At 49.9% G+C, this 24,922-nt stretch overlaps 3 protein-coding genes across 4 annotated transcripts; all 3 read right to left on the bottom strand.

Moving 5' to 3' along the window:
* Positions 1-2,267: 2,267 nt before the first annotated feature.
* sack1fa (scaffolding CK1 anchoring protein Fa) lies at positions 2,268-8,293 on the bottom strand. The gene is made up of 5 exons (XM_084677445.1): positions 7,786-8,293; positions 4,900-5,067; positions 3,475-3,596; positions 2,421-3,217; positions 2,268-2,327 (listed from the first exon to the last, which is right to left on the bottom strand). Exons 1-5 carry the CDS (start codon positions 8,251-8,253, stop codon positions 2,293-2,295), a joined length of 1,590 nt encoding a protein of 529 aa, XP_084533571.1. The 5' UTR covers positions 8,254-8,293; the 3' UTR covers positions 2,268-2,292.
* Positions 8,294-8,522: 229 nt separating this feature from the next.
* On the bottom strand, positions 8,523-19,679 carry grap2a (GRB2 related adaptor protein 2a). 2 transcript variants are annotated; one of them, XM_084677494.1, is made up of 9 exons: positions 19,445-19,679; positions 14,556-14,627; positions 13,918-14,054; positions 13,367-13,458; positions 12,797-12,916; positions 12,068-12,257; positions 10,960-11,055; positions 9,790-9,903; positions 8,523-9,134 (listed from the first exon to the last, which is right to left on the bottom strand). In XM_084677494.1, exons 3-9 carry the CDS (start codon positions 13,993-13,995, stop codon positions 8,973-8,975), a joined length of 852 nt encoding a protein of 283 aa, XP_084533620.1. In that variant the 5' UTR covers positions 13,996-14,054; positions 14,556-14,627; positions 19,445-19,679; the 3' UTR covers positions 8,523-8,972. The 2 variants fall into 2 exon arrangements, with proteins under 2 accessions (XP_084533620.1, XP_084533619.1); XM_084677493.1 differs by having other exon boundaries at positions 13,918-14,627.
* Positions 19,680-22,447: 2,768 nt separating this feature from the next.
* On the bottom strand, positions 22,448-23,479 carry hspb9 (heat shock protein, alpha-crystallin-related, 9). Its single transcript, XM_084677504.1, has one exon. It carries the CDS (start codon positions 23,315-23,317, stop codon positions 22,577-22,579), a length of 741 nt encoding a protein of 246 aa, XP_084533630.1. The 5' UTR covers positions 23,318-23,479; the 3' UTR covers positions 22,448-22,576.
* Between the last annotated feature and the right edge of the window lie 1,443 nt (positions 23,480-24,922).

Here is a 24,922-nt window from a genome sequence, read left to right as displayed (position 1 = left end):
AGTAGTCAGTAAACGGTTCTTTATAAACCAGAACAGGAGATGTGCTGTTGTAGAAACACTATGACTCTGTTTCCCAGAGATGGTTTAGGCTTAGTCCTAGATTAAAAACGTTATCAGTGGAGGTCTGCATTCAATGACTCTCTTGCTTTAGGACGAGGCTGAATCCACGCCTGGGAGACGGTCTATAAACTGTAACATGAGATGGGATCTGCTTCTGTGATGCTGGCTGCTCTCCGTGTGTTCATCACTTCCTGTGTTTGTGGGTGTGAGTGAGTGCGTGTTTGTGTGTGTATGTCTGTGTGTGTGGGGGGGTGTTTTTTTCAAGTTTTTTGGGTGTGTGTGTGTTTGAGGGTGTTTGTGGGTGTAAGGGTGGGTGTGTATTCCTCTGTTGTGAACACATTAAAGTCAGAACCAATTTCTCAGCCTCTTTGAAAGGGCACGTCTGTGAAAGTTGACCTGGCTATGTGCTTTAGACAAAAGGGATTTCATCAGAACTTTCTCCTCAAACAAGGGTGGTAATAAGCACAATGACCCACCCATCAAAATCTAACTTTCTGCTGCAAGTATGCAACTAGAAATGCTTCAATTCCACCTTAAAAGCTTAATCTAAGATCAGCGGAACCCTCTCAGAGGACAGAACTGAATCTAGGCCAGCCAGACAAGCCTGGTGATAAGATAAACCAGTGAGAAAAGAACACATTTACGCAATAAATTAAAACCAACCTTCAAACTGTTTCTAAACCAAATTTCGGAGTGTCTTAAAAAAGAAATATAACCAACATGAAACACAGTCTATTTTTCTTTATTTGTATTTGGTTGTCTCAAACACGGTTGCCTTTCTCTAAGGCAGTTTTCCTTTTTACAGCATTTTCAAGGAGGCTGTGACAGTTTAATAGAAAAAGGTCAAAGTGCAAAGGTCAACTGTCACACTGTACACTCGGTGAACAGTCACAGTCTCACATGTGAGGGTAAGAACTGCCTGATCTATCCACACAACATTCATAATTTACACACGACATAACACACTCCATTGTAGCAGACAGACAATCCTTTTACCGTGTCCTCGGTAAGAAACCCCTCATTCTGGTGTGAGATCACTTCTCCTTTCACCGTCGTAACTCCCAGGACACCCACACATGGGGACTGCTTCACTGGGACTTGTTGAAACGAGACACACCGTGGGTCAACGGCAGACTGCGTAATGACAAAGCAACCAGGCCCCACATTAAGGTATGCTGGATTCACAAGCACATCAGTCATAGGAAACATTTATTTAGCGCTGTCAGACGAAAGTACTCAAAGCACTTCACGTTTTTTTCCGTTTCTCATTCATGCATTCACACGCACACACGCACACCATGCAAGCCAAGGCAAGGTTAGGTGTACCATATTTGGTGCTGCACAGTGAAAAACATCTTATTTGTATTGAACACGTGTTGTTCCTACAGTACAAAGAGGAGAGATGTCACCACATTGTTGATGCACCATTTAATCTGTGCTTCGTATTTCTGGTTATCGCAAATCACAGTACACTGAAGCTGTAATGCTTTTGCTTGACGTCCTACGCTCTTACTGTTTGCACTTCTGGTTAGACGCTAACTGCATTTCATCAGCTCTGTAACTTGTACCGTGCAGAGTGAGAGTAAGACTGAAGCTGATCTAATGTCACTTAGTAACCATGGCAGCAGTGATGAGAAGGACAAAGTAGGGACGTCTTTTGAGGGCAACACAGGGCCAGCAACATGGTCCACGTAGACGAGGTCAGGCTCATCGGTGGCATCTGGTGAGGGGACCTCTGCAGACACGAGGGGATACAGGTCTGGCACATCAACTGCAGGCCCACCTCCCTCCTCTCCTCACCTCCCTCCTCTCCTCTCCTCCCTCTCTCCCTCCTCCCCTCTTCCCCTCCTCCCCTCCCTCCTCTCCTCTCCTCTCCTCTCCTCCCTCCCTCCCTCCCTCCCTCCCTCCCTCCCTCCCTCCCTCCCTCCCTCCCTCCCTCCCTCCCTCCCTCCCTCCCCTCCTCCTCTCCTCCCTCCCTCCCTCCCTCCCTCCCTCCCTCCCTCCCTCCCTCCCTCCCTCCCTCCCTCCCTCCCTCCCTCCCTCCCTCCCTCTCCTCCCTCCCTCCCTCCCTCCCTCCCTCCCTCCCTCCCCTCCCCTCCCCTCCCCTCCTCTCCTTTCCTCCCTCCCTCCCTCCCTCCCTCCCTCCCTCCCTCCCTCCCTCCCTCCCTCCCCTCCTCCCCTCCCTCCCTCCCTCCCTCCCTCCCAGAGTCCGCTCTCCAGCCTGTCCGCCTCTCAGGACTGGATGCAGTTCTTCTTCTTCTTCTTCCCTGTGGGTGGGACAGGAGAAAAACACGTGAGACCAGGACACAGCAACGCTCACAGACACAAGCAGAGACGGAGCGAGGCGGACGGCGGCTTACCCTCCTCCTCCCCGGCGTTGATGGTCTGCAGAGACATGCTCCTCTGGGTCAGCTTCGACAGCTTCTTGGTCTTGGGCTTCAGTAGCGACGGCCTCTCGACGATCTCGAACGAGTCCTCCAGCTCGTCTGAAGCGGCGCTGTTGGTCTCCACCCTCTTCCTGGTGGGGGAGGGGTTCGGACGGGAGGCCACTCCCTCCACTATGGTATCCGGGCCCTGATTGGTCGCTCGGCCGTTCAGGAAGAGTCTGAAGGAGCTGCGTTGCTTCTTGCCTCCGAACGCCGCGGTCTTGCTCCCCCCTCCGTTCCCCTCCCCTGCCTGCCCTGCTGGGGCCGCTGGGCCAGGGGGCGGAGGAGACACCTGGGCCTGCTTCTCACCAGCGCCCCCGTTAGCGAGGCCATGCTTCTTTGGCAGGCCGTTAGTGAGGGCCTGGCCGCTCTCCGACGTCCCTACGGAGGACAAGTCCTGCAGGGAGCCCGTGTACCCCCCGCTGTTCCCCACCACCAGGGAGTACTTGGGGTTGTGGTATTTGTGAGCGGGGACCTTGAGGCCGGCCTGGCGGGAGTCGCCCAGGGCCACCTGGAAGCGTGAGGTGGAGACGGGCAGGGGCGTGGCCTGCTGGGGGGGCTTCCTGGCTGGGGCAGGCAGCGGCGGGCGGCTGAGGTTGAACTCTCTGTAGAGGTCCACGTGTGCCGAGACGGCGTACAGCTCCCGGAAGTCGGTGTCGAAGGTGTCTACCACCTGGCCCGTCATGACGGTGACCGTGCTGCGGTCTGTCCGAGAGGAGCTCCAAGTAAAGCTGAGGAGAGAGAGAGAGAGAGAGAGAGAGAGAGAGAGAGAGAGAGAGAGAGAGAGAGAGAGAGAGGAGGAGAGGGAGGGAGGGAGGGAGGAGAGGGAGGAGGGAGGGAGGAGAGGGAGGAGGGAGGGAGGAGAAGGAGGAGGGAGAGGACAGAGAGGAGGGGGAGGGAGGAGAGGGAGAGGAGGAGGAGGACAGGAAGGTGACTCACAGAGATGCTGTAGGTGTGTGCGGCGTGTGCGGCCCGCAGGAAGGCTCACCTGTACGTGCCAAACAGAACCTTCTCCCCGTCCAGCATCATGTACTTGGAGCGCAGCGAGCCGGGCAGCTTGCCGAAGGACAGAGCCAGGCCTGTACCCTCCACCGTCCGCACACGCATGTTCTTGAAGACACACACACACACAATAAACACACACACTGCCAAGTTATCTGGGAGTCTAGTCATTCAACATCTGCCTAAACACAATATACACACACACACACACACAAGAAACATGCCCACAAAAAAAATCTTAGTTTTGGTACTGTATCGAGGTACCAAAAGATTCCCACCCCTAATACAAACACACACAGGTGACATGACCAATCTTACTTAGTGCAACCCAAGGAGTCACAGCCCTGACATATTACACTGCATGATCTCCCACTGTCTCGCCAATGAAAGACATGCAAAGGCAAACTGTTTCTGCCAACCACAGCCTGAGCAAACCTGTGGGTGAGTCTATAACAAACATGTCACGGAAAGGTTAACATGTAACACCCTTCAGCAACGCTGGGCACGTCTGTGCACTGTGAACAGGAAGGAGGCAGGAGTTATGAAAACAGAAACAAATGGGTGAACAGGAAGCCAACAGAGTTGGGTTACTCTGGGCCGCTCTCACAGCTAAACATTCATCTCATACCCAGAATGACAGACTGGGCCACAGACGAGCCCCTTGAGAAGCTTCTCAGATAACACCACGTCCCAGCTCGCTCTCCCCTGGGCCCTTCAGAGAAGGACACATCCACCCGCTTTGCATTCACCAGATAAGAGAGGCAGGAGAGAAGGGAGGCAGGAGAGAGGGGAGGCAGGAGAGAGGGGAGGCAGGAGAGAGGGGAGGCAGGAGAGGGAGGCTCTGTGCTCGTTTGCTAGGACGGCCGTCTGATATCATGTGACAACATTGTAGTTGTATCTCAAGCGATTGAAGGCATCAGTTCTTAAGCAGCACATTCGCAGTCCCTTCTTCCAAGGTATTCCAAACAGAGCTTGGCACCAGAGTCGGGGAATTCCTCGGCCAATGATACCTTCCTGCCAGCATGGCGTACTAAAGCAGTACCACAGAAGGAAGTGTTCTGTTGTTATTGCCAAACATCAGCCCTCAAGGAACACCTCTCGTCCGATCGAATTACTCGGTGCAAACCAACTGTGGAATGGAGTCTGAACTGGTGACAGACTGAGGTGTTGATGCTGACACCTGTGTTAGTGTTGCGTTGAGGTTGTGTTCGTGTTGAGGTTGTGTTCGTGTTGAGGTTATGTTAGTGTTTGTGTTGAGGTTGTGTTAGTGTTGTGTTTGTGTTGTATTGAGGTTGTGTTGCGGTTGTGTTTGTGTTGAGGTTGTGTTTGTGCTGTGGTTGTGTTTGTGTTGTGGTTGTGTTAGTGTTGTGGTTGTGTTTGTGTTGTGGTTGTGTTAGTGTTGTGGTCTTACCCTCAGATGCAGGGCGCTGATCTGCAGCCTGCTGCACATGTCCAGGAAGTGAGGTAATCCCTGGTCCTCCAGCACCAGGTAGACGGCCACGCCCCTCCTGCAGGCTGCATCCAGGAGGTCCTGCAGGATCTGCAGATCTGTCAGCAGGTCCATCACCACGGCAACCACCTGAGGAACACCTGAAGGGTTTTACCTGCACTTCCATGACTGGGCTGGCCTTTAGCTCTTGTGGTGTTTCTGTGTTTGTAATGTGTGGGTGCTGTGTGCTGGGTTCTGTGTTGTGCATCTCTTTGACATACTGTGCTGTGTGTTTGAAGTTTGAACTGTTTTAAGGACAGAAAGCGTGAGAGAGAGAGAGAACGAGAGAGCGGGAGAGAGAAGGAGAGAGAGAGCGAGAGAAGGAGACCATCTCATTCAGGGCAGCAGGTTTGCATCACCGCAACACTAATCCCGCTGCAAGCTGTGGCTTCTGCGTGGATCGCCTACATAGTGCCTTCATTCAGTCACAGGCTTTCAGACGCGTCAGGATTCGCTCGCTGGCAGAGCTGCGGTTGGCTTCAGATGCTAACAGAGAGAGGTTAGAGGTTAGAGGACGCTCTCTAACCTCTACTGGAACCTCCAGAATCACCTGGAAAAACACGTCTTTTCACCACCTGTTGAATTTCTACACTGTGCAGATGACACACAGTGTGTGAGAATTTCTTATTCACGGATGGGGCAACTGTATTGTCCCTTTGGACATAGGGTTAGGGTGTTTGCTAAATGAATGAACGATAAATGCATTATAAACATGCATTTTGAGTCAAAGGTTTGATTGCAAGGAGGCATAAACTTCCAGGAAGGTTTCTGTGCCAGTCATAATCAAGTTATACAACTACGACTAAGAACCTGCCGGCAGCGGCCAGGAATCAGAATGTTGATACACAAAAATGTAGCCCTGTTTAGTTTCCTCAAAGACGATCCTCAACGAGTCCAACAAGCGTGTTCTGTTTCACTCTACCTCAAGATTGACAGTGCAGATGAAGGGAGAGAGGGGGGGTTCAGGGGGGTTTGACCCCTGACTTAGGGAGTCAGGTGGCTGAGTGGTTAGGGAATTGGGCTAGTAATCCGAAGGTTGACGGTTCTGTTCCCGGTCGTGCCAAATATCCCTGTACTTACTGTAAGTTGCTCTGGATAAGAGCGTCTGCTAAATGACTAAATGTAAATAAAGACCTGGACCCCCCCAAAAGAGGGGTGTAGCAGTGTGTGTGTGTGTGTGTGTAGCAGAGTGTGTGTGAGTGTAGCAGTGTGAGTGTAGCAGTGTGTGTGTGAGTGTAGCAGTGTGAGTGTAGCAGTGTGTGTGTGAGTGTAGCAGTGTGTGTGTGAGTGTAGCAGTGTGTGTGTGAGTGTAGCAGTGTGTGTGTGAGTGTAGCAGTGTGAGTGTAGCAGTGTGTGTGTGAGTGTAGCAGTGTGTGTGTGAGTGTAGCAGTGTGAGTGTAGCAGTGTGTGTGTGTGAGTGGCTTGATGTGTTATTTATAACACGTGTGACAATCCATGTCAAACCAGGGCTGCTGACACAGAACACCATCTGACGCAGAAGTCAGGTGGCTGAGCGGTTAGGGAATTGGGCTAGTAATCAGAAGGTTGTTGGTTCGATTCCCGGCCGTGCAAAATGACGTTGTGTCCTTGGGCAAGGCACTTCACCCTACTTGCCTCGGGGGAATGTCCCTGTACTTACTGTAAGTCGCTCTGGATAAGAGTGTCTGCTAAATGATGTAATGTAAATGTAATGTAATGACCCTGACCAATCACAGCAGAGAGATCTCTCTTACCTAGCTTTGTTACCTACTGTAAACCCAAAGAGAGGAATGCTCGTACCATGAGCCCTCCGGGTGACAGGCTGCATACCAGCCAGGTCACCCCAGCACAGCAGACAGGGAGGGCGCTGTACAGGGCTGCTACTAGCCCAGAGAGCAGGGATGTTGGAGGAGAGCTGCTTTTTAATGGCCTCTGGTATAGTAGAGACGGAGGGTTAGGAACGAGGCCAAGCCGGTCTTAGCGCCTCTGCAGGTTCTGATATGAAGTTGACATTTAGAACTGTGACAGGTCGTTTCGTAGGCATGTCTTCTGGCTTGTTCAAACACATCTCTTTACTCCATTCACTGGATTTGTAAATAGTGAGTCAAACCTGTTCGGTTTTTTTAACATATTCAGCGAGCACATTTCTGAAAACTTTTTCCATTGTATTGTTTGAGTCTACTAAGAATACTATAACGTGGTTAGGCAGCTGCCATTGTCGTTTTCTAGTCAAATGTATAATTTGAACAGACGATCGCACAATGTGGTTAGGAAAGATAAGAAACAAACCTCTTTGAAATTGCACACCTTAAAATGCGTCAGGAGAACCACTGTACTAAAGAACAGTGTGAAGCTTATCTCAGTAACACGCTGGGTTGTGTGACCATGTTATGAGAGGACAGCATCTTGGTGAATTAAACCACTATAGACTAACTGGAGGCCTAACCGTTTCACTAAAAGCTGGTTAATTAGGGTTAAGGGTTTGAAGTTTTAGGCTTCAACACGAGGCTGGTCAATATGGCCAAGGCGGGAAGCTCCGTAATTACATTGAGCCTGTTTTAAAACTGTGTCCTGTTCAGCATCATATGACTACCTTTCGATAACCCACTCAAACACGACGCCTTGACAAGTAGGCCGCTGTGCAGAACAATTCAATTCCACAGACAAATAAACCGCAAGTATACAACTCTGGCTGTATGAAGTACCCTCGGAATGAATTACATGACCGTATTGGACCGTTGGCCGAGTATTTTAGCGTGTTTAAGTATAATTTGAAAGCCTACTGTAGACTATTTGTGTTATCAATACCAAACATAGGCTATACTCTACCTTATTAGCGTCTTGAATGAGCCTTCTAACCACCTCTTTTATGTACGGGCCGTTCTCTTTGGGTGGGTGACTGTATACGGATACCCGGGTGACACCTTTGTAGCACCCACCGTTGCCCGGCCAGCCGATGTCAAGCGGGGGAACCTCCGTGTCCGACATCTGGGGCCAGTACGTGGACTGGACCCCCGAGTCCGCGTTAGACTCGGCGGGTTTGTATTCCTCACTGTCTGAGTCACTGTCTGTACCATATTGTTTGAATTTTTTTCGAATCCATTTCACTTCTCGCGCAGAGAGAAAGTCCTTGATGTTGTCCTCTTTCAACCGCATCTTGAAAGCGCCGTCGCCGTTTTTTAAAAGTTGCTCAAGCGCCGCACGCTGCTCCTCGCTGTAGTAAAATTCCGGTTTAGATTCTGGTATTTTTTCGTTGACATGATCATCGTCCATACACATGAGCTGTGATTCAGCCATAACACTGGCTTATTTTTTTTCCTCCAACGGTTGCACCTGCTTGTCCACGCAGCTCCGGTGACTTGACACCTTTACCTGTTGCTCAGGTAGGCGCAGGTTCCATGCACTCAGGTGACGTCAAGGGGAGGAGCAAAGAACGTTACACATTGGAGAACGGTTGGAAACATTGCTTGCGGGATAAAGAGAAATTGGTATTGGTATTGTATCGTAATTTGCCATTCTAAAATAGAAAGTTTATACACAAAAAAGAAAGATTGTGTAAGGTCTCATTATTTTATTTCACAGAGCGTTAAACCTAGAAAAGAGTGCCTTTTTTTGAAATACAAATCTCAGTGAGGGTTACAGTCTATTTTAAACATGTTTACTTGCCAAGGCCAACTGTACCTCACAATCCAATATCGATTAACATTTCTGAACTGATCAAAACGAGAGGAGCTTAATATAAAAAACATAGCTGTCTGTGCCTGCTTTGTCTTTGTCATCTCAGAAATTTGTCATCCATCGGAACACTTAAAAAAAAAAAAGAAATCCTCACACCATTGCTAAACAGGATGTTATGGGAGTGCAGTGCGACCCTCCAACAAGTAATGTTGATACGAATGCTCGTGCTGTGGCAACAGCTGTCGCCGTGGCCCCACCAGCACAGCCCATGTGGCTGATCAGAGCTGCCACTGTGGACAGGGCTGAGGTGTGCCTCAGGTAGGGTCCCGGGTCCTCTCTCACAGGGGGGTGATGTAGTTGGAGGGGAACAGCCCGCTTTTGCCTCGCAGACGGCCTTTCCACCACGAGGGATCTGGACGGTCAATAATCTCGATGACATCACCCATGGAGAACCCCAGCTCGTCCTCTTCCTCCGCTATGAAGTCATACAGCGCTTTCCCCTGAATGGCACACACACACACACACACACTCAATATTACTTGCAGTCAAAGCTGTTTTACTGTAGTATACATTTCCTTTCAGCTCTGAAGCACCATCTGAGGGAGTGTCATGGGGAGGGGGAGGAGCTTACCTGAGGGAGGGGGGGGAGGGGCTTACCTGAGGGAGGGGGATGGGGAGGGGCTTACCTGAGGGAGGGGAACGGGGAGGGGCTTACCTGAGGGAGGGGAATGGGGAGGAGCTTACCTGAGGGAGGGGGGGGGGGCTTACCTGAGGGAGGGGGACGGGGAGGGGCTTACCTGAGGGAGGGGAACGGGGAGGGGCTTACCTGAGGGAGGGGAATGGGGAGGGGCTTACCTAAGGGAGGGGGGGAGGGGCTTACCTGAGGGAGGGGGGGGAGGGGCTTACCTGAGGGAGGGGGGTGGGGAGGGGAGGGGCTTACCTGAGGGAGGGGAACGGGGAGGGGCTTACCTGAGGGAGGGGAATGGGGAGGGGCTTACCTGAGGGAGGGGGGAGGGGCTTACCTGAGGGAGGGGGGTGGGGAGGGGAGGGGCTTACCTGAGGGAGGGGGGTGGGGAGGGAGAGGGGCTTACCTGAGGGAAGGGGGTGGGGAGGGGGAAGGGCTTACCTGAGGGAAGGGCATGGGGAGGAGCTTACCTGAGGGAGGGGGGTGGGCTCAGAGGTCCTGCGGGGGGCAGGAAGGGAGGCTGCAGGGCTGCTTCTCCCAACACTACCGATGGTGTGAGCTCTCTCCTCCATCACTCTCTTACTCTGGACACAGAACACACAGGGTCTCAGGGCACACAGCCTTCCAACAGGCCACACCCTCAGTGTGTGTGTGTGTGTGTGTGTACCTATGGAGCCAGGCAGCTCAGTGTGTGTGTGTGTGTGTGTGTACCTATGGAGCCAGGCAGCTCAGTGTGTGTGTGTGTGTACCTATGGAGCCAGGCAGCTCAGTGTGTGTGTGTGTGTGTGTGTACCTATGGAGCCAGGCAGCTCAGTGTGTGTGTGTGTGTGTGTACCTATGGAGCCAGGCAGCTCAGTGTGTGTGTGTGTGTGTGTGTACCTATGGAGCCAGGCAGCTCAGTGTGTGTGTGTGTGTGTACCTATGGAGCCAGGCAGCTCAGTGTGTGTGTGTGTGTGTGTGTGTGTGTTTACTGTAATCGTTGGACAGAGCAGCTACTGCCTGAGACTGCGGTCTCACATGGCGGAGGTCAGGGTTCCAAATGACCTCTGACCTTCTCAGGGGAAGGTGTCCACTGACATGTCAATCATTTAAAAGTTCTGAAGACAATTTGGCTATTTTGTATGAGTCGTATCCACTTTTAAAAGGAATCTTATGTTTGGAATTCAGATTTTAAACAATAAATGGAGATTATGTAACTTGAGCTTATCATGTGTCACAAGGAGAGCAGCTGAGTTATCATGTGTCAGGTGGCAGAGCAGGTGAGGGCAGCTGAGTTATCATGTGTCAGGTGGCAGAGCAGGTGAGGGCAGCTGAGTTATCATGTGTCAGGTGGCAGAGCAGGTGAGGGCAGCTGAGTTATCATGTGTCAGGTGGCAGAGCAGGTGAGGACAGCTGAGTTATCAGGTGGCAGAGCAGGTGAGGAAAGGTGAGTTATCATGTGTCAGGTGGCAGAGCAGGTGAGGGAAGCTGAGTTATCATGTGTCAGGTGGCAGAGCAGGTGAGGGAAGCTGAGTTATCATGTGTCAGGCGGCAGAGCAGGTGAGGACAGGTGAGTTATCATGTGTCAGGTGGCAGAGCAGGTGAGGGCAGGTGAGTTATCATGTGTCAGGTGGCAGAGCAGGTGAGGACAGGTGAGTTACCGTCTGGCTGTGGGACTGCTCTGAGGCGCGGCGCGACGCCGGACCGCTGGCCTGGTGGCCCTGACTCCTCGGGTCAGGAAGGCTGCTTCTCTTCATCTGGGAGACACACAGAGCCCAGGAGAGGGCTGTTTACATGGGCCCTCACAGACCAGGAGAGGGCTGTTTACATGGGCCCTCACAGGCCAGGAGAGGGCTGTTTACATGGGCCCTCACAGACCAGGAGAGGGCTGTTTACATGGGCCCTCACAGGCCAGGAGAGGGCTGTTTACATGGGCCCTCACAGACCAGGAGAGGGCTGTTTACATGGGCCCTCACAGGCCAGGAGAGGGCTGTTTACATGGGCCCTCACAGGCCAGGAGAGGGCTGTTTACATGGGCCCTCACAGACCAGGAGAGGGCTGTTTACATGGGCCCTCACAGGCCAGGAGAGGGCTGTTTACATGGGCCCTCACAGACCAGGAGAGGGCTGTTTACATGGGCCCTCACAGGCTAGGAGAGGGCTGTTTACATGGGCCCTCACAGACCAGGAGAGGGCTGTTTACATGGGCCCTCACAGGCCAGGAGAGGGCTGTTTACATGGGCCCTCACAGGCTAGGAGAGGGCTGTTTACATGGGCCCTCACAGACCAGGAGAGGGCTGTTTACATGGGCCCTCACAGGCTAGGAGAGGGCTGTTTACATGGGCCCTCACAGACCAGGAGAGGGCTGTTTACATGGGCCCTCACAGACCAGGAGAGGGCTGTTTACATGGGCCCTCACAGACCAGGAGAGGGCTGTTTACATGGGCCCTCACAGGCCAGGAGAGGGCTGTTTACATGGGCCCTCACAGACCAGGAGAGGGCTGTTTACATGGGCCCTCACAGGCACCACTTCCACACAGCCGTTAGGCTCCTCCCCAAGGGAGAGACCACCGGCCAGATGTACCTGCAGGGTTAGGATGTACCAACTGGCTGCAGGGGTGTTTATTCTTACCCTAACACTTTACATGAAACAACATTTTAAAAATAGATGTTGGAGGCTAGAGGTTGGAAGCTGGAGGCTAGGGTTTGTTTAGATATACGCTAAAAGTGTGCTGGGTTCTGGCCTCAAAGACTCTCACGGCTGAAACACCTGTTGGGTGGTCGCTAGGCTCCTGCTGTCTTGACTACCGTCGTGTAGGAAGATCTCCGACTGTTTGGAGATGGAGTTGGTCTTGTAGTAGTTCACCATCTTGTTGAGGGAAGTGAACTTCTCCGCCCACAGGAAGTAGGCTCCCTTGCCGTCCTTCATCACTTTGAAGTGCTGCACGTCAAACTCGTGTCTGTGGAGGAGAAATGCAGCCGGTCACATTCTCACATGGAGTTTTATTAGGTTTGATGGAAACTGCGGCCATTACTCATGTTTACTTATTTGTGGCTAAGGAGTCACACTCGAAACCATTCTGATAACTCAATGTGATTGTCCCCTACTGGTCAGTAGGGATATTGCAGAAGTCAGTCTTGTCAATAACAGCGGCTCTGTGCACACTAGATTATGTTTTTTAACATCGAAGTGATGAAATGACAAATCGTACGGGGATGCAAGAAACACTGAAACAACAGATGATGCTGTTAAACTGAACTGAGTAAGCTGACTGCCCCGACCCCTGACCATCTGTCCTGCCTGCACACACACACACACACACCGCACGCACACACACACACACACACATGCAGTATATACACACACACAAATACGTATACATATACACACATACAGTTGTTTATATCCTAGCAGGGCTTAAACATTAATTCCCATTCAAAATAGTGTTCTCTTACCACAAACCCATATCCCAACCTTAACATGAACACACACACACACCTGACGGAGATGGAGAAGTCTCCAGGGGAGTTTTGGCTCCCCCGGATCAGGAAGCTGCCCACCTGGCGGGGCCTCAGCACATCCTCTGCAGTGCTGCGGGTCGCATCCTCCTGGAACCAGCTGCAGAGAGAGGGGGGGGGGGGAGGGGGGAGGGAGAGGGGGGGAAAGAGGGAGAGAGAGGGAGAGAGAGGGAGGGAGGGAGAGAGAGGGGGAGAGGGAGAGGGAGGGAGATGGGGGGGGGAAAGAGGGGGGGAGAGGGAGGGAGAGAGAGAGAGGGGGGAGGGAGAGAGGGGGGGGAGAGGGAGAGCGAGGGGGGGGAGGGATGGTGAAAAAGGGAGAGGGAGGGGGATAGAGGGAGAGAGATCCACACACACACACACATCAATGGACATTCACACAGACATCTACTCCCACAACAAGAATTAAATGATAGTATCCCTGCATCTTCTTATTCAAGTTTTGTAAAATACAAATGTGTTTCAACCGACTCAAGTAAAGAATGACGAACATTTTGTCTTAGTAAAAATTGAATAAATTAATAAACAAACAAACAGATAGCTGATAATTCACCTTGGGATTGATCTCTCAACATAGTTCTTGGGCACAAAGCCTCTGAGCCCGTTCATTTCAGCTTTCAGCCAGTCGTCCTCAGCACCTAGGATCTGACAACAAAGAACCAAGACTACTGTCATGGAGAAAGACCGGCCCATTCGTGTGAAGTATCAACACACGAGTCCAGAAGTGTGACACCCCAGTGAACGTTTAACGAGGGAATTGAAGACTGAAAAAGGAGATACCCAATATGACGATATTCAGAAGTTCATTTGCATTTATTTTTTTTATTCACTCAAATTGCTATATGTGGACTGCAAAAAAAGGTGCCATTACAATCGGAACAAATGTGAAACAGAAGCATCTTGACTAGTGGCCTCACACTTTAGGACCCTGCTGTTTCAGTATTATCAAAACTATGATTAAAAAAAATAAACGTCTCACTATCACATTCGACAGTTGTTGAGTGACTAAAAGCCTTCCTTCCAGGCTGTGACATCTGTCTTCTTCTCTGGTTCCTGGTTCTGTGGTTTTACCTCACACACACACACACACACACACACACACACCTTGATGACATCGCCCTTCCTGAAGCTCAGCTCATCTTCCTCCGTGGCGTCGAAATCATACTTTCCCCTGGCCTCCATGTTAGGAGAGCAGTGCAGACTGGGCAAAGGGAGAACAGCTAGTCTGCACAGCAGCACAGCTGCAGGCGCATCCAAGTAAGAAGAATAAAAGGGAACTAAATTATCCATTCAGCCATCACATTTACATTTATTCATTTAGCAGATGCTTTTATCCAAGGCAACTTTCAACCATGTCAACTGTGCCATCACGGCACAGAGACCTTTTTCTTTCTACTGTAACTGCGGGTGCTTACATTGCAGCTGAACTGAAACGCACAACAGACAGAAACACACAACAGCTGCTAGTTTACAGCTCTCTTTCGCAGCTCTTTGCAGAGTCGGTGCAGCAATGTGGTTGTGAAATAGTTCACATTTTTGGAAGAGAGAGCAGAGAGTATGTCTGATGTAAAGATACACGAGCTGAGTAACAGGTTGCGGTCCTGGAACTGCGAGGACAGCTGCTGGCAGTGCAGGTCTGGAGACTCACATTCAGTATAACATAGATAAATGAAAAGTGGACAAAAAAACGAATAATTATGGAATTTTACAAACAAAAAAAGTCCCTCTGTATTTCCCCTTACCTGCAGACTCGAGGATGAGGAATGAGATTTGTGCGTCAGCACCTCCCAGAATGCACCCTGTGTCCTGTGTACCTTCGGGGGTAAAACAGACATGAGCATTAGGAGGGTTGAGATCACGTAATTAAAAGCAGGGCTCTCAAGCAGGGCCGTAGCCACGGGTAGGCCTGGGTAGGGCCTACGCAATTTGATCTAAGGCCTACCCAAAAACGAAAATATCTCTGAAAAATGATGCACCGGGTGCACATCTCAAAGTAAATAAGTAACAAAACTGACAAGATGCAAATCCATATTTTTCTAGGCCAACCCAAAACGATTATTTTGGCTTTGGCCCTGCTCTCAAGCCTCACGCATTCGCTGTGAGACTCACACTTCAGCCATTTCTCACGCTCTCACGCAACATCTTGTTTTACTCATGCATTTCAGACATTTCTCATGCTGAGAACAAAGGGATAACTTGTCCCGCTATGCACGAGGCGCAGGCTTGTATATATATATATATATATATACTTATATATACTTATATACACTGTATAAAGCAGGATCCCAAACCAGGTCCTCACGGGGTCAACCCCTGAGCATCACACATCACTACCTTAGTAATAGGTCTCAGTGCATTAAATATGATGGTTTATGTTCTGATATTGCAACCATCTACAAGGGTGTTCCACAGGGTTCTGTATTAGGTCCACTTTCATTCACTATTTATATTAATAATCTAGGTCAAAATGTGTCAGATGCTAATCTTCATTTTTATGCTGATGACGCTGTTATATACTGCTGTGTGTCAACTCTTTTAAAGGCCACTGAAAACTTGCTAAATGCTTTTATTGTTTTCCAAAATAACCTACTTCAGTTGAAACTCGTTCTAAATGCAGATAAGACTAAATGTGTGTTGTTTACCTACGCTAGGAACAGGACATTAAATATCTCTTCAGTCGTCACTCGAGGGAAGTGAAATTGGTTTGTTAACTCCTGTAAATACCTGGGTATTAGGATTGATGACTCCCTCACTTTTAAGCCGCATGTTCTGTATCTGGTGAAAAAGCTGAGGATAAAGATGGGTTTCTATTTTCGAAATAAGTTTTTCTCCCTTGAAAAAGAGATTCTTAATTATTATTATTATTATTATTATTATAACCTTTATTTAACCAGGAGAAACCCATTGAGATTAAGAATCTCTTTTTCAAGGGAGACCTGGCCAAGACAGGTAGCAGCATACATACAAATATAGTTACACAAATACAAAAGGAGACAAAATATAGGAGTTAGTGTCGTAGCCAGGTACATTAAAAACATTAACATTTTAAGGAATCTGTCTCTAGCTTTTTCATTTTTAATTTAAAAGCATTAAGCAAGATTAATTCCTTAATCTCAATGGGTCTCTCCTGGTTAAATAAAGGTTATAATAATAATAGCAAGTCAACTTTTTACACTATAAAGCAATAAAGCTCAAACCCACATCCCATTCAGGTCACCTCATCGTGTCTGTTAATCAGGTCAACTGATCGTACCTGTTAATCAGCCCCAGAAGGAAATCAGCTATTACTACTCACACTGCATCTAAGATCTACTACCTCACGCTGATTCTAAGATCTGCTACCTCACACTGCTTCTAAGATCTACTACCTCACACTGCTTCTAAGATCTTCTACCTCACACCAGTTCTAAGATCTGCTACCTCACTTGTCAAATCGTCTTCAGGAATAGCTGAAGCCGCTAAGCAAAACTACTCTAGCGTTACTACTATTGCTAACATTGTTAACATTTAGTCATTTAGGAGACACTCTTATCCAGAGCGACTTACAGTAAGTACAGGGACATTCCCCGCCGGGAATCAAACCAGCAACCTTCTGTTTACTAGCCCGATTCCCTAACCGCTCAGCCACCTGACACCACCTGTCATTGTTGGCAGAATAAAAACAAGTCACCTTTGGGAGAGTGGCAACAAAACATTTGTTTTCCTCCTTCATCCATCTTTTTGGTCACCCCTAACATATAAACGTTTCACAATTTCATAATATCGTTTCAAAATCAACTGATTAAGATACCTAACGTATTGTGCGCTGCTGGGCTGAGAAACAATATGGGACAAACCATTCGTGCAAGATAGGGGGGTTTGGGTTTGTTTCGCACATGAATAATGTAATGGAAGGCAGGATACAATTTGATAACATGTTTGGGAGAAACCCAAATACGAAAAATAACATACTGTACTATATATCATATTTTTGGAATCTTCACCAGGGCCCCAGGCATTTTGAGGCCCTAAGCGGCTGCCTACTTTGCCTAATGGTAGCGTTGCCTCACCTCACACTAGTTATAAGATCTGCTACCTCACACTAGTTATAAGATCTGCTACCTCACACTAGTTACAAGATCTGCTACCTCACACTAGTTATAAGATCTGCTACCTCACACTAGTTATAAGATCTGCTACCTCACACTAGTTATAAGATCTGCTACCTCACACTAGTTATAAGATCTGCTATCTCACACTAGTTATAAGATCTGCTACCTCACACTAGTTATAAGATCTGCTACCTCACACTAGTTATAAGATCTGCTACCTCACACTAGTTAGAAGATCTGCTACCTCACACCAGTTAGAAGTTCTTCTATCTCACACTAGTTAGAAGATCTGCTACCTCACACCAGTTAGAAGTTCTTCTATCTCACACTGCTTCTAAGTTAAACACAAATTCCCCTCTGAGAATAAAATGTTCCAGTTCTGCAAAACAACAGCTTCAGTAAATCAATAACTACAAATGCAGGATATGTGGCTGGGCAGAGGCAGGATCTGAGACAGGGTAGAGGCAGGGCAGAAGCAGGATCTGAGGCAGGGTAGAGGCAGGGTAGAAGCAGGATCTGAGACAGGGTAAAGGCAGGGCTGACGCAGCTGCTCAGAGGCCTCTCTGTTCTCCCTTGTATCTCTGGGGCAGACGTGAGCCCAGGGAAACCTCAGGCCCTCAGGCCCTCCGGCCTCATCCCTCTGGCCCCATCCCTCCGGCCCCATCCCTCTGGCCTCTGAATGGGGAGGCTAGCATGAGAAATTTAATTCAATTACACGAACAATGTCAGCCGAATTTCACTTGATATGCCTTGTCTCCACTCCCCTCGATACAAGAAACCGGAGGACAAAACATCCCAAAAGCCAACGGTGAATGTTTACTTATTCACTTTAATAGTTCACATATTGTCTTCAAAACCTCATTCACACGATGATCTCGGTGAATGGGTGAGATATAAATTTGCTTGTATCAAGAAGCTGGATGTTGATCCCTGGACAGGACTCCACTGGTACTGGGAGACAGGACTCCCCTGGTACTGCGGGACAGGACTCCCTGGTACTGGGGGACAGGACTCCCCTGGTACAAGGAGACAGGATTCCCCTGGTACTGGGGGACAGGACTCCCCTGGTACTGGGGGACAGGACTCCCCTGGTACTGGGGGACAGGACTCCCTGGTACTGGGGGACAGGACTCCCTGGTACTGGGGGACAGGACTCCCCTGGTACTGGGGGACAGGACTCCCCTGGTACTGGGGGACAGGACTCCCCTGGTACTGGGGGACAGGACTCCCTGGTACTGGGGGACAGGACTCCCCTGGTACTGGGGGACAGGACTCCCTGGTACTAGGGGACAGGACTCCCTGGTATGGGGGGACAGGACTCCCCTGGTAAGGGGCTGATTCACAGCTGAGAGGAACAGCACACAAAGGATGCCACGGAGACACAGACAGAGAAACAGAGAGATGCCGCAAAAATGCCCAGGTTGGATTCAAACTGAGGAAGTTCCATGAAAGCCATTTCTGATGACTTGATTGACAAGTGTCTGGATTGACAAGTGTTCCCTCTTCTGTGGTAGGACTGAGACAACTAGTGGACTAATCTATCAGACAGGTAAATTGTGGATGCAAAATGAAACATCACAGGCAAGAAGAAGGTGTAGCTTCGGTATTGATGTGTCAACTGTTTCTGTGCTAGACCTCTGACAGGGCTAGCATGTCTGTTGACCTCTGACAGGGCTAGCATGTCTGTTGAGCTCTGACAGGTCTAGCATGTCTGTTGAGCTCTGACAGGGCTAGCATGTCTGTTGAGCTCTGACAGGGCTAGCATGTCTGTTGAGCTCTGACAGGGCTAGCATGTCTGTTGACCTCTGACAGGGCTAGCATAACAGGTACAGAATCGTTGGCAGTGCCAAGGATGATTGATTAAATGGCTCGGATTGAGGTCCCCCCCCCCCACACACACACACACACACACACACACAAACACCACATCGTGAGTGCGGTGTTTTAACCTTCGACCAGACAATGAGGAACATGACTAAAATAAAATGTTTCTGAAATGAATCTGAAGGGGAAAGGATTAGAGGAAGTCAGTGCTACATAAAACCACCGGTTGCAGTTGTATTTCTAATGATTATTAGATGTGTGTGTGTGTGTGTGTGTGTGTGTGTGTGTGTGTGTATGACAGCCTTTGTACGGGTAAAAAAAAACGAGTGGTTATTTTAAATACACATGAAAGCAATAGTTAAATACCATGTTCAGTCTAATTATCGGACATTAAATATGTTTGGATTTGTCTCGATCGCTGGGCCCCGCACAGTAACATGATTCACCCAAATTAGACTACCACGCTACAGTTACAGTGGACGATTAGACTGGTGACTAATTAATGTGGTTCAGGAGTACCGTGGGAATACCGCCAGAGGAACATGTCCCAGCCTGCGCGGGAGTCGATATAACCTGTACTCCTGCCGACTGAACCTAATTGTTGTTAACTTGACACACACATGCGTAGTCTGCAATACTTTTGTTATGTTGTGTCATTTGACGATTTGTTAACATTGTAGTGCAGGACAAGATAAGTGCCTGCTGCATCTTCTTACCTTGTGAGTTGGTTGCTAAGGGGCGCCTTGACACTGAAAGACAGGGTGGAGGATGCACGGACCGCTCAGTCACTCACACACTTGTATCGATGGCTTTCAGATGAACGAATTGCATTTAGAAAAACCAGTTATTACGATCTGCAAACGTTATCAAGGTACAATTCTACGTTCGGCGTCATGTCTACTGAAGCTTTAGATTGACGGTGAGAGTCGTGTGCGGTCGGCCCTGCTCCAAACGCGCGCAATCTCACGTCGATAGGGATAAGAAATTGAAACTAAAGTTTAGATTAACTCTGTTGCGCTGTCTATGAGACCGCCTCTTTATCACCACTCACTCACTCACACATACAGAGAGAGGGAGAGAGAGGGAGAGAGAGAGAGAGGGAGAGAGAGAGAGAGAGATGGACAAACGTGATCGTCTTCAATGATCTGTTTGGGTGACTATTCTTGGAAATCTGACAATCTGTTAATGTGCATTCAAAAAAAACAGCTTTATCGCCACAATTTGCACGAGATGTCACAGGATGTCCGTTTACAGATACTGAGGTTTCTGGACAACAGTCTCCATGTCACAATAATGTAGTTAACTTTCCCATAGGCCCGCTTGCATTAACTACACATTATGGCACATGTATGAAATACACCTTAGAACACAAGTAGGGCTGTTTAGCTTTTCTGCTGAAATAACAAGCAAACATTTAAAAAAAATTATACATTTGTATGTTCTGCTTTTAGATAGACAGGGAATTGGTCTGTCAGTGGTCTTCAACCCAAGCTGGTCCTCAGGGCCCACTGCCCAGCATCTCGATGTTTCCCCGCTCCAACACACCTGGTTCTAACAAACGGGTTGTTATCAAGCTCAGCAGAAGCCAGATAACGAGCCGTTCATTAGAACCAGGTGTGCTGGAGCAAGGAAACGTCTAGATTCAGGGGTGTTAAACTCATTTTCACCGAGGGCCACATCAGCATTATGGTTGCCCTCAAAGGGCCACTACATTTCTTTTTTTCAGCTTTATTTCAGGCACTTGGCCCATATCAGAGAACTACGATGTAACGATGTTAGCTGTAGCATTTGTGAACATATTCTGCTGCGATTGCCCTCCACCTTTTATTCTTGGACAAGTTTTTATTGGAGGCTTAATTTGGCATATTTATCTCCGTGTTTGGTGCCAAAATGCCGACGGAGATTGTAGCCTACTCTTTAACGTCCGACATCGCCTCATAACATAAAATATATAACGGCTTTATTCGTAGAAAACATGTAGGCCTTTTCGGATTTCGCATTTTTGGGATGATTACGGAAAGGGATCGTATAATTTTTTTATACTGTTACAATTTTCGAGACTGCTTATCGATCCGTCCGAGTGTTAATCAGGCGCAGAGCCAGATGTTGTAAACATTCGGGGATTAGCCCAAATTTAGGGTTTGATGTGATGCTAGATAGTGACGGGGAGCGCCCACAGCGTGCATCAGCCTATTCGATAAGGTAGCTGTTGCGCTGCATTATGGGATTTGTAGTTTGTGTGTTATTGGTGCTTCATCTGGCCGTGCCATAAAAAAAATAAAAATCAAATGATCTCGCGGGCCGGATTTAATTGTACGCCGGGGCGGATGTGGTCTGCCTGCCTTGAGTTTAACACTTATGGTCTAGAACAGAGGTCTTCAACCCTGGTCCTCAGGGACCCCCCTGTCCTACATGTTTTAGATGTTTCCCTGCTCCAACACACCTGATTCAAATGAATGGTCGTTAACAGGCTTCTGCATAACTAGATAACGACCCATTCATTTGAATCAGGTGTGTTGGAGCAGGGAAACATCTAAAACATGCAGGACAGGGGGTCCCTGAGGACCAGGGTGGAGAACCACTGGTCTAGAACACACAGGTAAGTGTCAGAAGTGGCTGACCTTGTGTGAAGTATGAACAAGCCGACCAGAATGAGGTCTACCGTCATCCAGGATAAAAACACCACCAGTCTGTCTGTCGCCACGGGAAGGCTTCCCTGAGAGATCAGATCTGTCCTGGAAACCTGCTTTCGTCGCAGGAAGTGGAGCTGGTGCCGTGGCCAGAGCTGGTCCCCCTGAGTGGGAGAAGCGTGTGACAGAAACCCCAGTGTGACCTGGGGCCCCTCACCACACTGCAGACCTGGGGGCCCTCACCACACTGCAGACCTGGGGCCCCTCACCCCACTAGAGTCCTGGGGCCCCTCACCACACTGCAGACCTGGGGGCCCTCACCACACTGCAGACCTGGGGGCCCTCACCACACTGCAGACCTGGGGGCCCTCACCACACTGCAGACCTGGGGGCCCTCACCACACTGCAGACCTGGGGCCCTCACCACACTGCAGACCTGGGGCCCCTCACCACACTGCAGACCTGCGGCCCCTCACCACACTGCAGACCTGCGGCCCCTCACCACACTGCAGACCTGGGGCCCCTCACCACACTGCAGACCTGCGGCCCCTCACCACACTGCAGACCTGCGGCCCCTCACCACACTGCAGACCTGGGGCCCCTCACCACACTGCAGACCTGCGGCCCCTCACCACACTGCAGACCTGCGGCCCCTCACCACACTGCAGACCTGGGGCCCCTCACCACACTGCAGACCTGGGGCCCCTCACCACACTGCAGACCTGCGGCCCCTCACCACACTGCAGACCTGGGGCCCCTCACCACACTGCAGACCTGGGGGCCCTCACCACACTGCAGACCTGGGGCCCCTCACCACACTGCAGACCTGGGGGCCCTCCATCGCTTACACCCACCATCTACCACTAAACTTATCTTCCTTTGAATCAGTGTGTGCGTGTGTGTGTGTGTGTGTGTAATACTCACGGTCACCGTATGACTCAACACCAGGTCTTCGTGAAGATGCGTGTTGTTGCGCTTGCACACGACAATGGAAACAGAAACGGAAATAATTGTTGAGGAGCTTCCGCACACTAGGTCTGAGCAGAGCAGCGAGAGAAACCTCCCAAATCATTCGAGCGAGACTGTCGATTGAAAATCAGGAGCGTTTTAATCAAAACAGTTCATATAAATAACATTTACAATGTAAAACAGTCCATTGGACTGACATAGCATCAGCAGTAAACGACACCGTCCAGTCTCCCTGGTCGGTCTAGGTTCTTAAGCTGTGAGGGTTGCTCCCTCTGGCTGGCTCTTCGTAATTGGGATGTCCAGACATGTTCTGAAGCGGGCAGGGCCCTGATCCTCGTCACTGATTGGTTGCTGGGCCTGGGGCTCACCACTGATTGGTTGCTGGGCCTGGGGTTTGTCACTGATTGGCTGCAGGGCTGCAGGGGCATGGATCCGGAGCTTTCCGTCCTCCCCGAGGGAGCAGGACAGAGCGCTGAGATCCAGATGGGCGGGAAGGTCGAACTTCCGGGCGAATCCCTTCTGCTGAGAGGAAGAGGAGGAGAAGGAGGAGAAGGACGTCGCGGAGGAGGAAGACTGGACCTCCTCCGCCTGGGCCTTCTTCATGGCCACCACCGCCAGCCTCCGCCCCTCCAGCTTCACCTTGATCTCCTCTGGGAGGAATCCCTGGGCTTCCAGGGTCACGGAGAGATCGCTTCGCCCCCTGCTGGGATCAGTCTCCACGAGCTCCGCGGAGGGCCCCTCTCCCTGATTCAGGGCCTCCATGCCCCTCTGCCTGAGGAGGGGGGATCCCAGCTGGAACAGCTCCCCTGGAAGGCCTTGCTGGAGCTCCTTCATGAGGCTCTGGGTCATCTCAGCCCCCCTGTTGAAGAAGTCGTTCTGGAGGAGCGAGGTGGTGGCCGCGGCTCTCTGGGGTAGGGCCCCGAGCAGGCTGGCCTGGCTGAAGAAGGGGTCGTCCTTGAACATGTTGTCGAAGGTGGAGGGCAGGCTCATGTTGGCTGTTTTGTCCGTCTTGTTCCAATCGCTTCCGGAAGATTTCTTGTTGTGAGGATCTCTTGAGGTGAGGATCTCTTGAGGTGAGGATCTCTTGAGGTGAGGATCTCTTGCTGGATCTGTGTGTCTTCACTCCGAGGTGTTGTGGACACTGAGCAGCAACTCAGCCTTATATACCTTCCAGCCCCTCCCTCCCTCCCGCCCCTCCCTCCTGCCCCTCCCGCCCTCTCTCTATTTCCACCTCATGAGCTCACTGAAGCCCTTTGCTGGGTGTCAGTGGGGCAACGGGCAGGAATGCCACACCACGACGCAGGCTTCCAAACGTGGCCCAGGGGCCATGGCCTGTTTACTCCTTGACGGGCTGGGGTTTCTATTTCTTGCTCCGCCGTCGCTGGTCTTTGGCCGTCTCGGGTTTCCCCCAGGACGAGCTCTCCCGGCTCAGGCTGTTACCACCTCGGTGTCAGGAGCTATTATCAGCCTGGTGACTGTCCGGAGGGGGTCCACCCCCCACGCACTACCGTGTGATGTCACTGAGGCCCATTCCGGAGAGTTCCACCTGCGCTCTCACGTCACTGTATTCGTTTTCCTTCTCATTGTCGTTGATGACACTATCAACAATGATATTAGTACTATTGTTGTTATCGTGTAAGTGTTTAAGTGTGTCATGTGATTCATGTATTTTGTTCAGTCTTGCCTGGCTGCAGGGCATTAACAACAATCTTAACTCATTCATGCCAATAAAGCTTTACTGATTTGAATCAAAACAGAGCTCTGCTCCAACACACCTGATTCAAATGAATGTTATTTGGCTTCTAACAACCTATTCATTAGAACGAGGTGTGTTGGAGCAGGGGAACATCTAGAAACAGCAGGGCAGAGGGTCCCTGAGGACCCGGGTTGAGAACCACTGACTTAGAGCGTCCCTGCTGAGAATATCAAGAGTCCTCCCCCCCTCCACCCCCCCCTCCACCCCCCTCCACCCCTGCGCCCCCCCCCCCCCCAGGGTGAGGGGAAGCCAGGGGAAGACTGGGAACAGTCAAGGAAGATTAGTCACTGCATGAGCTCACTCTCTATAATAAACCAGTGGTGACTCCTGCTCTTGCTACACAGCATGATCGCTGCTGCTTATAAACAGTGACTCACCCAGTTAAGCACGCTCATCAACACTGTGACTGACTTGTCTCTGTTGTGTTAATCAGCTCGATAGCATTACATGGGAAATGCTCAGGAATCATTTTGTTCACATTTTTGCATTTGGCATAAAGTGAGATACAAAGAGTTCATGTTGTAAATGATTCAATTCTGATTATTTAATACCCATGAATATAAAGTTGGACTGTGTCATCTCTTGGGCTTATACACCCCAGCACGTTAGTTTAGTTATACTTTTAGTTATACTTTCCAAATAACATTAAATGAACAATGATTGAAATCATTGAAAACAAATGTTTCCTTCCTGAATCAAAGAACTTACAGTTTTAAAGGCAGAGACTTTAAAGTTACCGGAGCACTGGAGCACTCGAGCACAACACTAAAATATCTATTACATCCTATTCTAGTCCAGTCTAGTCTGGTCAAGTCTAGTGTAGTCTGTTCCGGTCTATT

This window comes from Hypomesus nipponensis, chromosome 17 (genome assembly GCF_054491055.1).
Source record: "Hypomesus nipponensis isolate SF chromosome 17, ASM5449105v1, whole genome shotgun sequence".
NCBI lineage: Eukaryota > Metazoa > Chordata > Actinopteri > Osmeriformes > Osmeridae > Hypomesus > Hypomesus nipponensis.
The sequence above is the reverse complement of the archived record's forward strand: the minus strand, read 5'-3'. Positions and strand labels throughout refer to the sequence as shown.